This window comes from Cheilinus undulatus, linkage group 12 (genome assembly GCF_018320785.1).
Source record: "Cheilinus undulatus linkage group 12, ASM1832078v1, whole genome shotgun sequence".
NCBI lineage: Eukaryota > Metazoa > Chordata > Actinopteri > Labriformes > Labridae > Cheilinus > Cheilinus undulatus.
In genome coordinates, this window is record NC_054876.1 from 48,362,210 (window position 1) to 48,374,094 (window position 11,885).

Genomic DNA, 11,885 nt, shown 5'->3' on the forward strand with positions numbered 1-11,885 from the left:
GAAAAATCAATAAACTATCACGAAGGTCTGATACAGCTATGATCAAAGGTCAGACTGATCTGTGATCAAAGGTCAGACTGATCTGTGATCAAAGGTCAGACTGATCTGTGATCAAAGGTCAGACTGATCTGTGATCAAAGGTCAGACTGATCTGTGATCAAAGGTCAGACTGATCTGTGATCAAAGGTCAGACTGATCTGTGATCAAAGGTCAGACTGATCTATGATGAAAGGTCAGAATGATCTATGATCAAAGGTCAGACTGATCTGTGATGAAAGGTCAGACTGATCTGTGAGCAAAGGTCAGACTGATCTGTGATCAAAGGTCAGATTGATCTATGATCAAAGGTTACTTATCTATGATCAAAGGTCAGACTGATCTATGATCAAAGGTTACTTATCTATGATCAAAGGTCAGACTGATCTGTGATCAAAGGTCAGACTGATCTATGATCAAAGGTTACTTATCTATGACCAAAGGTTACTTATCTATGATCAAAGGTCAGACTGATCTATGATCAAAGGTTACTTATCTATGATCAAAGGTCAGACTGATCTATGATCAAAGGTTACTTATCTATGATCAAAGGTCAGACTGATCTATGATCAAAGGTCAGACTGATCTATGATCAAAGGTTACCTATCTATGATCAAAGGTCAGACTGATCTGTGATCAAAGGTCAGACTGATCTATGATTCAGGATCCTTGGTCTAAGGATTAACAGGTCTTCATACTGAGATTCTTTACCTGGTATAAGTTTGGAATGTACCCTTTATACAGAGTAAATGTGAATGTATGGAAAAATATGACATTAACTCAGAAATCCCGTATAAAAAGTCTGAATTCTTAAAAAGGCTATATATATAGATATAGATACAGATATCATGATTTCGGTTCTAAGTCTGCGTCCTCTCATGGGTCTCAGAGTGTTAAAATGTGGAGGATTTCTGTACTCAACGCCTAAAAATGTTTGGTGGTTGATGCCAAATTTTCTTTGCTAAAAACAGCTCAAGGACCCGTTTACCAAACATCTGTTTGCAGGTGAGAAAATGTGACAGCCTCTGAGAGAAGCAGCACAGTAGAGGAAAGAGAGTTTAAATGACGACCATTCAGAGAGAAGTTTGACAGTTTTTTAATAGATTTAAAACATGAGAAAAAGAACATGTACACAGGTTGTATTTTTATCCCAACAGTTTGAGCTCACGATCTCTGATCTGCAAACAGACGGTAAAAAGAGTCTGACAGCTGAAACTACAAACAGCAGAGAGGGAAAATCCACCTTCATCATCATCATCAGTCATTATCCTCGTCAAAATCATCGTCCTTGTTGTCGTCGTGGTCACCAGGAGAGGAGAGCAGCTGTCTAACAGTCAGTGTGTCCTACCTGTCAGCATCATGTGGACAAACTGAGGCATGGCATCTCAGAGTAACACCTACTCCTACAGTGAATCTACAACCTACTGACCTCCGACTCTAGAAGCTCTACGTATTCATGTCTGTGTGCCGACCTCCAACTCTAGGAGCTCTATGTATTCATGTCTGTGTGCCGACCTCCGACTCTAGGAGCTCTACGTATTCATGTCTGTGCCGACCTCCGACTCTAGGAGCTCTATGTATTCATGTCTGTGCCGACCTCCGACTCTAGGAGCTCTACGTATTCATGTCTGTGCCGACCTCCGACTCTAGGAGCTCTACGTATTCATGTCTGTGCCGACCTCCGACTCTAGGAGCTCTACGTATTCATGTCTGTGCCGACCTCCGACTCTAGGAGCTCTACGTATTCGTGTCTGTGTGCCGACCTCCGACTCTAGGAGTTTTTAATTGATCTGTCTGAGAGCACTACTATTGATCCGTCTGAAGGCATAGACACTGATTGGTCTGAGAGCTTTTATATTTATTGGTCTGAAATCATTGATTGATCGATATTGATCAGTCTGAGGATAGATATTGATTCGACCGGGAGGATAGACACTGAAGGGTCTCAGATTATAGACATTGCATCGATATTGATCAGTCTGAGAGAATAGAGAATAATCAGTCTTAAAGCATCAATATTGTTTAATCTGAGAGCATAGTAATTGATCAGTCTGAGAGCATTGATATTGATCAGTCTGAGAGCATAGAAACTAGTGGGTCTGAGAGCATAGACATTGATTGGGCTTAAAGCACATTTACTGATTGGCCTGAAAGTATGGCGATTGATCGTTCTGAGAGAATTGTTGTCAATCAATCTGATAGCATAGACATTGATGAATTGATAGTCTGAGAGCATCAGTAGACCGTCACCTGTGGACCCTCTGAGGGACCCTGGCCTCAGTTTGAACCACACATAGAGTTTCACAGTTTAGAGAGAGAAAAAAAGCAGAAACAGGAAGTGACACTACAGCGAGTCACCATGGTCCACCCCACCGCCATGATGAAAACATGGGGGACGATCAAATCAGAACAACCATCTGATGACATCATCAGGCTCAGTGGAGGGTTAGACAGTAACCATGGTGACAAGTGCAAAAACTGCTGACTGACACCTGCCTCTGAATAAGCCCAGCCCACACTGGCAGTAAATAAAAAAACTCCTCCCCCTTAACAAAGCTATCAGTCCAGGTGTGTTAGGGGACGGGGCTTGATTCCAACAGACAGGTATCAGTCCAGGTTTGTTGGGGAGGCAAAGCTCGTTTCGAAAAGACAGGTATCAATCCAGGTGTGTTGGGGGAAGGCTTTGTCTCTCTTACACGTATCGGTCAGGGTATGTCTGGGAGTGGAGCTTGTTTGTTATCTGTTTATAACAGACTAGTTTCAGTCAAGATGTGTCCGGAGGCGGGGCTTGTCAGTCTCTAACAGACAGGTGTTAGTCCAGATGTGTTAGAAGGCAGGGTTTGTCTCTTAGGGACAAGTATCAGTCCAGGTGTGCCAAGGGTGGAGCTTATCTCTCACAGACAGGTATCAACGCGGTAGGCAGGGCCTGTTTCTAACAGACAGGTATCAGTAAAGGTGTGTTAGGAGGCGGGGCTTGTCTATAACAGAAAGGTACCTGTCAAGTTGTGTGAGGAGGCAGGGCTTGTCTCTAATAGGAATCAGTCCAGGTGTAGAAGAGAGCAGGGGCTTGTCTCTAACAGACAGTTATCAGTCAAGGAGTGTGAGGAGGCAGGGCTTGTCTCTAACAGTTTTCAGTCCAGTTGTTTTTGGAGTCGGTGCTTGTCTGTCACTTACAGACAGGTATCAGTCCGTAAGTGTTTGTAGCTGGTGGTTGGCCCTTAGAGTATGGTTCCAGTCAAGGTGTGTCAGGAAGCAGGCTTGTCCCTGACAGTTCAGGTACCAGTCCAGGTGTGTCTTGGAGTGAACGTGTCTCTCTTAAAGAAAAGTGTCAGTCTAGGGATGTCAAGGAGTGGGCTTGTCTCTTTGACAGGTATCAGTCTGGGTGTGTTAGGGTGCGGGCTTGCCTGTCGCTTATGGAAAGTTATTAGTCCAGGTGTGCCAGGGAGCAGCCTTGTCCCACACAGAAAGGTCTGAGTCCAGGTGTGTAAGGAGGCAATGCTTTTCTGTCTCAAACAAGCAGGTTTCAGTCCAGATGTGCTAGGAGGCAGTGCTTTTCTGTGTCTAACAAACAGGTCTCAGTCCAAATATGTTATGGAGAAGGCTTGTCTCTACAGATGGTTATCAGTCCAGGTGTGTTAGGGGGCAGGGCTTGTGTGTCTCTAACAGAAAGGGATCAGTCATAGTGTGTTAGGAGGCAGTGCTTTTCTGTCTCTAACAAACAGGTATCAGTCCAGATGTGTTAGGAGGCAGTGCTTTTCTGTCTCTAACAAACAGTATCAGTCCAGGTGTGTTAGGAGGCAGTGCTTTTCTGTCTCTAACAAACAGTATCAGTCCAGGTGTGTTAGGAGGCAGTGCTTTTCTGTCTCTAACAAACAGGTATCAGTCCAGGTGTGTTAGGAGGCAGGGCTTGTCTGTCTCTTACAAAGAGGTATCAGTCCAGGTGTGTTAGGAGGTGGGGCTTGTCTCTAACAGACAGGTATCAGTCCAGGTGTGTCAAGGGGCCACCCCTTGTCCTCTGCTACGTCTCGAACTGTGTCAGCAGCGCTCTGACCTCAGGGGTCAGCTGTTTGGCGGCGCTGGCAGCCTCAGCAATAGCGCGGCGGTATGGCCCCTTCCTCTTCCTGTCGAAGCGAGACTGGAAGCTCTCCAGGAAGGGCGACAGCTGGCCAAGCGGCAGAAAGGATGTGGTCGGAGAGCCAAACCAGGAGACACGCGCCTCCTGCCGCACCGCCAGCCCTGTGTCGCCGCGGCGGGCCACCGTAATGGCGAGGATTCTGGCGGGCCACCAGGGGAAGCCGTAGATTTTGGCCCAGACGATGTCGCCGACACAGACAGAGCGACCGTCAGGGAGCGAGACCTTAGACACTAGTTTGGAGAAGACCGAGGATGACGAAGATGAGGACGAAGAGGACGACGACGTAGACGACTTACGCCGCCGCTTAAAGTCGCCACCATCGTGGTCGCCCTCTGCCACGCCCACCTGGGTCTCCTTGCCCTCTGCCATGGGCACCTTGGTCTCCTCTACTTCCACTGCACCAACTTCCTTGCCATCCACCATGCCCATCTGGGTCTCACTCTCTGCTCTGAGGGGCAGGGCTGGGGGGCAGGAGGAGGGGGGGTTTGGAGGACCTGGGGAGGATGGAGGCAGAGCTACAGGAGGGGGGAGGTCAAAGGTCTCTGTGGAGCTGCACTCTGATTGGGCAGAGTCAATTGAGGAGGAGGAGGAGGAGCAGGAGGAGGACGGTGGGGGGGGCTCCTCTACCTGCTCCGCCTCCTTCTCCTCTGAGGGGAGGGGCTCTGGAGTCACCAGGGTGGTACTTGTTAAAGGAGGTGTGGCTATTGGAGGGGGTGGGGGGGTGGGGGTGGGGCTTAGAGCAGGCTTTGGAGGTGGAGCTCTGGGACTCTGTTTGGGAGGTGAGGAGGAGGGGGGAGCCTGGCCTTCGTCGGTACGGTACCTTTGAGGTTTCAGACGCATTCTTGGCGGGAGCGGCATGCTGGGGCTGGCAGGTGCAGGGCCTAGGTGCTGCAGCCGCCGGGTGAAGTGGACCTTCTGGTTGTGGTTCTGAAGCGTGGCGGCTCGGGTAACAGCCTTGATCCGGTCCTGGTCCTGGTTGAGAGTCTGGCTCTGGTTCTGGTCTTTAAGTCTGCGGGGGGTAAGAGAGGGGGCTGGAGCCAACTTGTTGAGAACATGGCGAGCTTTTTGGCGGTCAACAGCAGGTCGTTTGTTTAGAACCTTCTTAGAGTTCAGACATGCCGCAGAGGCCACGCCCCTCAGCATGCGGCCAGCAGCAGGTGATGATGTTACACGGATTGTGGACGTGGGGCGACGCTCTGCGCCTGGACGGCCTGCCTTCTCGTCACATTTAAGTCGTTTGACCTCCAAGGAGATCGGCCCCTCTGCCGCTCGCCGCCGCCGTGATGCCTCCTCACCCCTAAGGTCAACGGCACCCCTCCGAGCCTCCCTGTGTCCCCCTGAGGACACCACACCTTTGCATTTGTCACAGAGCACCTGGCGGGGGCGGAGCTTGATGGCGTTCATTATGGAGGTGGGCTCCTCACAGCGATAGCGCCGCTTCAGTCTCTTGATCTTACGCGGCAGCGGCTGAGGTAAGGCCTGGTTGTACGTGTCCCTGATGAACAAAGGAGGGGGGTACGGTGCCCCCTCCTGGAACAGTGGTGGTGGTTTGGAGATCCACGGGTGAGGGGGGGCAGTGACCTCTTCCTTTTTGATGCAATGGTCATCACTGGTAACTTGCGCCGATGAAACTGAGAGCTGAGGACCGCTCCGGTCGTCTCGCCTGGGAAACACGGTGATCGGGATCCCGTACGGTCCGAACCTGAGAACAGAACAAAAAAAGAACATTAGAGAAAATATGAGTGATAGTTTGAACCGGCAGAGACAACAAAGGGCCTTTCAGTATGGTACAGACATGTACCAAACAAATACATGTGGAGAGAGGCTCATAACATCGACCAGATAACAGGTCCTGGCAACCACACAACTAGGGCTGAAGTCAACCAAAGAAAATCCAGGTCAACTGAAATTACGCCCACACACCAAACAGTTGACTGGTCGTGCAGGTAAAATAAATTAATAGATAGATAAATCTCAAAAGCATCTTAATCCTTGACACCCTCTGGTAATCTGGATGGCCTTAAAATTAACATAACAAGCTTTATGAAGCACGTTTAAGTATTTATATCTCATTCTGTTGTACTGAAAAACAGCTGACTCAGAGACGGTCAGCATGCACCTGGCTTTAACCATTTCATTTCCATCATCAGGGCACACTAACGCTTTGGCATTACAAAGCCAACAAAATATCCTCGGACAAATGCTTGTATTAATTTATAATCACTATTAACAGAATCCCTTATTCCAGCCTGCCCTTTGTAATTTATGAGCATATAGACCAGGGCTTTTCAAAGTGTGTGAGAGTGAGCCACCCCTAAGAAGAACTGATCCATTCGGTGGACCCCCATCCACAAAAAATATTCAAATAAAAAAAAAAATTAAACAACATTTCAAATATTTATGTCTAATCTTTACACATTTTTAACATTAATATATTTTGGAGATTTTGGTTTGCAAATGTCCCTCTTATTCAGTTATAATGCCATTAAATACCCCTTTTTTATATTTTTTTGGGCCATTTTACAACTTCTGTTTGCTTCTTTTTCCCCATTTTTTCACTTTTATCCAATTTTTGCCCTTTTTCCACTTTTTTTCCCCGTTCAGGCTACCTTTCATCATTAAAAATCCCTCTTTTTTTGCCCATTTTTGCGATGTCTTTTTGCCACTTTTATCCCATTTTTGGCCTTTTTTAAACCATTTTTTGCCACTTTTTTGCCTCTCCTTTTAGCAATTTTTACCCTTTGTACATTTTTTTGCCATTTTTTGCCCATTTAAACTACCCTTTGCCATTACATGCCACTTGTTTCCTCTTTTATTGCCCATTTTTGCCACTCTTGACTGCTTTTTGCCCATTTAGTCACTTTCCACTCATTTTTTTTCTCATTTCTTGCAATTTTTTGCTACTTTCTGACCTTTTTTCCACTTTTTCTTCCCATTTTCACCTAATTTTGCTGCTTTTTGACCGTTTTTGCCACCTTTAACCTATTTTTATTGCTACTTCAAGCTCTTTTATCCTCTTAGATTGTGGCTCTTGCAAAGGTATTTTCAATAATTTGGCTCTTTGGTCGAGTAACACTGTTCTATAGCATAGTCCTTATAGTAACTATAAGTTTATCGATTTTGCTCTATGCACAGCAGAGGTTCACAAAGCAAATCACCTTTTTTTCTGGTTTATGGTTCCGGGCCTCCCCTGAAGCTCTGTGGCGCCCCCCAGTGGAGGCCCTCCTCACACTTTGAAAACCACTGTATTAGACAATAGGCAGCATTTATTCACCAAGGTGAAGGGGAAAAGTTAAGGATCATGAGATATCGTCTTTTCTCTCTTCTGCTGTCTGTCTGTAACAGACACTAACGCTGATGTGAACATTTTAATCTGAAAATAAACAGACAATACCGTATTTACTGACCAGTGAATTTAACAGGCCATGGGAGTTGGGGCAACAATGGGGGACAGAGCAGAGACACTCAGCAGTGCCACTTCAGTAAAAAAGGCCTTCATCTTTACATCGAGTTTTTGACCTGTTGTTTCCAAATCATTTACAGCCGATCTGCTGAGAAACAATCAGAATAGAAGATGTTCTGTGCCACTTTGCATGGCTCTTGCCTGTATCGCTCAGCGTTGCTCCTCTCTCTCCTGTCGATCTGCACATTCCAGCATTTCGTTCTCTATTTTGACCAACTGACAAACCAACCGATCGACCATCCAACCAATTGAATGAAAAGTGTCTTTCCAACACACAACCACAGCAAATGATAGTGTAGCCTGAATATTCCCAGATAAAAGTGTCCCAGTAGGGAACCCTTTGTCTCCCAGGGAAATACAACAGTAGACAAAGACAGGAACGAGGCAAAAATAGTGCGGACATAAGCCAGTGGGCGCATCGCTGACAGCACGTCCATCTGATCAATTAAAGCATTTGAAATGCACCACACAAACATAAATGTCATATATATATATATATATATATATATATATATATATATATATATATATATATATATATATACACACACATATATATATATACATATATGTTAAAATAAAACAATAGTTTCGTTTGCGTTTAATGACCATACCAAAAACGTACCAAACCGTGACTTTTAAAACGAGATATGTACCGAACCTAAACATTTCTGTGCTGTTACACCCCCAGTGTGTGTGTCTGATAGAATGTTGGGATTCTTCGAGTGAGGTCAAAGCAAATGTCTCCTGAAGAACAGCACAGCAACAACAGGCAGAGACAACGTGATTGGCTGGTCCATCCTCTCCCTGTTTCCTATTATAATTATTTCCTATTATAATCCAATAGCAGAAATACATTTCAGGGTTTTACAGTGTGAAATACATGGTGCTTGTGCAATAGAAAAATTGTTCAGTGCTACGAGGTTATTTCATCTCGTCACATTGGTGTGATGAAAATTGGGAGAGAGAGGGTTGTGTGTATGTGTATGTGTGCGAGCTTGCCGGGCACGGATACGTGACCTTAAAAATAACTTTAATTCACCTGTAAAAGCCTCCAGCCTTGATTTGGACGTGAGGTTTGAGACTCTGCCTACTCTTCGTATTTTGTAATGCTGGCCCTTTATGCATAAATCTCTGCACACAGAGCACGAGCTGACACGATGGCGAGGACCTCACCTGCTGCAGGTGATGGACGGGGCCGACTCAAGGTAGATAAGCGCTGCCTCAAACAAGTGTGTTTCAATCAAAGCACATCAGCTAGATGATGTTTAATACGAGTATCAGTCAGCAATAATTCCTCAGTTTTTTCTGCTTTTCTCTCTTGCTCAACCAAACCTTCTTTTATTACCCATAGCCCATCGTAGGTAAGAGTCGGTAAAAGGACAGTGCTGTCAGCCTTCGCACTAACCTCTAATTATAGATTTATTTTAAATAAACACACATTTATCTTTGTTGGTATTGCAAGTGCTGTTTGATTAACGGGCAAATACACGTCTGCATTTAACGTAAATATCCAGTCAAAAATAGGCAGAAATGGCAGACAGACAACAGGATGTGATATGAGACTCATGAAGTTGAGAAAGTGACTCTTGGGGGTTGAACAGTACAGAATTTAGCATGACTGTGTTTGAGAGAACAGACATCATAAATATTAGTCAGGATCCAATGCAATTATATCAAATAGATGTTCTCTCTTGCAGTTTTTATTTAATTTCTGATACTGTCAGAAGTATTTCCTGATTTCTCTGAGTATCATTACTTTTTACCAGGGGTGTCCAAACTGTGGCCTGCGGTCCAAATCCGATTAGCCTGCAGTAAATTCATGAAATAAAGTGAAATAAAAGCCCACATTACAACATGAAGCTGAATTGTATTGCTGTATTGTACTCATGTCAATATTTACAAATTCATTTTATGTGATGTGAGTACAGATAAATGTAGTTCAGACCTGAAACTCTAACAGAATTAAAGGTACAAATAGAATGGAGCTTATTTGATCCACTACCTGCTTTATCTCAAGAACTTTTTATAAATGATATCACTGTAATCATCTTCAAGCACCAACACATCCCTATGTATGTCTGTTAATATAGGCGATTTATTTTTAATTTATTGGAGCATCAAATCTAAGTAGAACTATGTGTTTTCTAAGTGTTTTCTGAACGCAACGTTTTTATGGACCGTAAAGTCCCAGTGTAACAATCAACCAGCCAGACCAGAGTCTTTCAACCACGTGTCCCGGCCAGCAGGCTGGGTTTACTGTCTAGACCTGAAGAATCATTACATCCACATCTTATAATCATACAATCATATCAGTAATCATATCAGTGTACAGTATCCCAACAATATAGAGACATGCTATATACTAAGATTTCCATAACATATAACCACACAGGATATAACCATACCATATACACAGATCTGACATCAGTACAACCATATCAAATAAATCTGCTACCTTAAAACTACGTCCATTTCCAACTATTAAATCATTTTACTGTAGAAATAATCCTTATCAGATGAATGTCTACTAAACTAACGAGCTTCCCACATCAGTTCACCACATCAGAGGGGAGAACCTCAGAATTATGACTTTGATCTGAGAAATCTAAATTTGATCTGAGAAATCTGACTTTAATCTCAGAATTCTGACTTTAACCTCAGAATTCAGACTTTAATCTCCAAATTCAACTTTGTCTTCAGCCCCAACCCTCAGAAAACAGCCCTATGACCTACTTTAGGGCCCCAGCCCATCCATAAAGAACCCTTTTGATAAATTAGACAGATTATAGATAGATAGATAGATAGATAGATAGAAAGATAGATAGATAGATAGAAAGATAGATAGAATATAGATAGATAGATAGAATATAGATAGATAGATAGATAGATAGATAGATAGATAGATAGATAGATAGATAGATTAAAAAATCGGTCACACTTTCTGACGTATATACACAATGTTAACGTCACGTGATTGATACTGTACCTTTTACACACGTCCATCAGCACACCTGAGAACACCTTCTCTCCTAACCGGAAGGACACCACCAGCGCGTCATCGATCACATGATCTAGAGTGACCCGGACCTCAGCCCCGGGACTCAGGTCCTTCACAGACGGACCAGGACCTGGGCTGTGCTGATCCTCCGTGTGGAGCCTGTAGTCCCGGTTCTCAGCCCGATCCGTGGTGTCGGTGGTCCCGATAGCCTCGGTAGTCCCTGTGGTCCCGGTGGTCGGGGTGTCAGGCTCGTCCAGGCTCAGGCCGGGCTCGGTGTGGGTCTGCGGTGCTGGCACGGAGAGCGGGAAAACGGCGGGGGGCTGGGGGTCTGGGAGTCCCGGCTCGGCCAGTCCTGGTCCCGGATCTGTCTCTGTTCCCGCCGCGGGCTCAGGCTCCGGCCCTTCATGGCGGCCTAGTCCTCCCTCCTCCCCCCGGCTCTCCTCTCCGGTCTCCTGGGGCTCCTCGGGGACACATTCCGGCCGGCCTGGGGCCTCCAGAGGGGCTCTGAGTCCAGGGCACACCGGACCCGGATCAAGTGGATCTTCCGGATCCACCGTGCCCTGGTCTTGATCTGGTTTGGAAAGCGGAGCAGCTCCGGGCTCTGCAGCCACGGCCGCCATTTTGTTTCTGTGTTGTAGTGATGTGTTGTTAGCGAACGAATCGGCACAAACAACCGACTCTTTAATTTGACTGGGATCCTTCTTCTTTCTTTTACTGAGGTTTATTAATGGTTGGCAAGCAACGAAATTGGGCATATCGGACACCTGGTATGGAGTGTGGCTCAGAATATCGCATACTAACACTTTTGTGATATGTGAAATTAAAATAAAATAATATCCTCCCATCATATGTGATTGAGATACTAAAATAACACTCTGTAACACTTTTGTTGGATATCTGTTATGTCAAACATGTAACCCTTCTCTCCTAAGATGACTAAAATCTGGCTCCAGTTCCCATTATATCAATAAAAGTCCTATCCTATGTTTTATTATCAAATAAAACATGATGGGTGTAGGAGGTATATTCAGACATGGGTTTACTTGTTACAGAAGGAACACTTATATCAATTTATTGAATTGAATCTTTAGGATCTGTAGATTTAAAGCCTAATTACATAGCTGAGTAGATATCAATCGGAAGTAGAACTAAATTATTTACAAAAATGGGCAGATACATTTAAGGCAAATGTTTCCAAGTGAAGAGCTGGCTGGAGCTAAAATATACAACTCTTCTAAATACGCTGAGCC

The 11,885-nt window shown here is 44.9% G+C and overlaps 1 protein-coding gene across 1 annotated transcript; it reads right to left on the reverse strand.

Moving 5' to 3' along the window:
- Positions 1-1,116: 1,116 nt before the first annotated feature.
- pwwp2a (PWWP domain containing 2A) lies at positions 1,117-11,587 on the reverse strand. Its single transcript, XM_041801209.1, has 2 exons — positions 10,624-11,587; positions 1,117-5,873 (listed from the first exon to the last, which is right to left on the reverse strand). The coding sequence occupies exons 1-2, from the start codon at positions 11,481-11,483 to the stop codon at positions 4,055-4,057; spliced, it is 2,679 nt and encodes an 892-aa protein (XP_041657143.1). The 5' UTR covers positions 11,484-11,587; the 3' UTR covers positions 1,117-4,054.
- Between the last annotated feature and the right edge of the window lie 298 nt (positions 11,588-11,885).

Excerpts from the sequence above, each read along its gene's own strand:
- pwwp2a (XM_041801209.1), bottom strand. The coding sequence starts at position 11,483 with ATGATGGGAGGATATTATTTTATTTTAATTTCACATATCACAAAAGTG. Across the intron at positions 5,874-10,623 it reads CTGATGGACGTGTGTAAAAG|GTTCGGACCGTACGGGATCC; the intron begins GTACAGTATCAA and ends TTCTGTTCTCAG.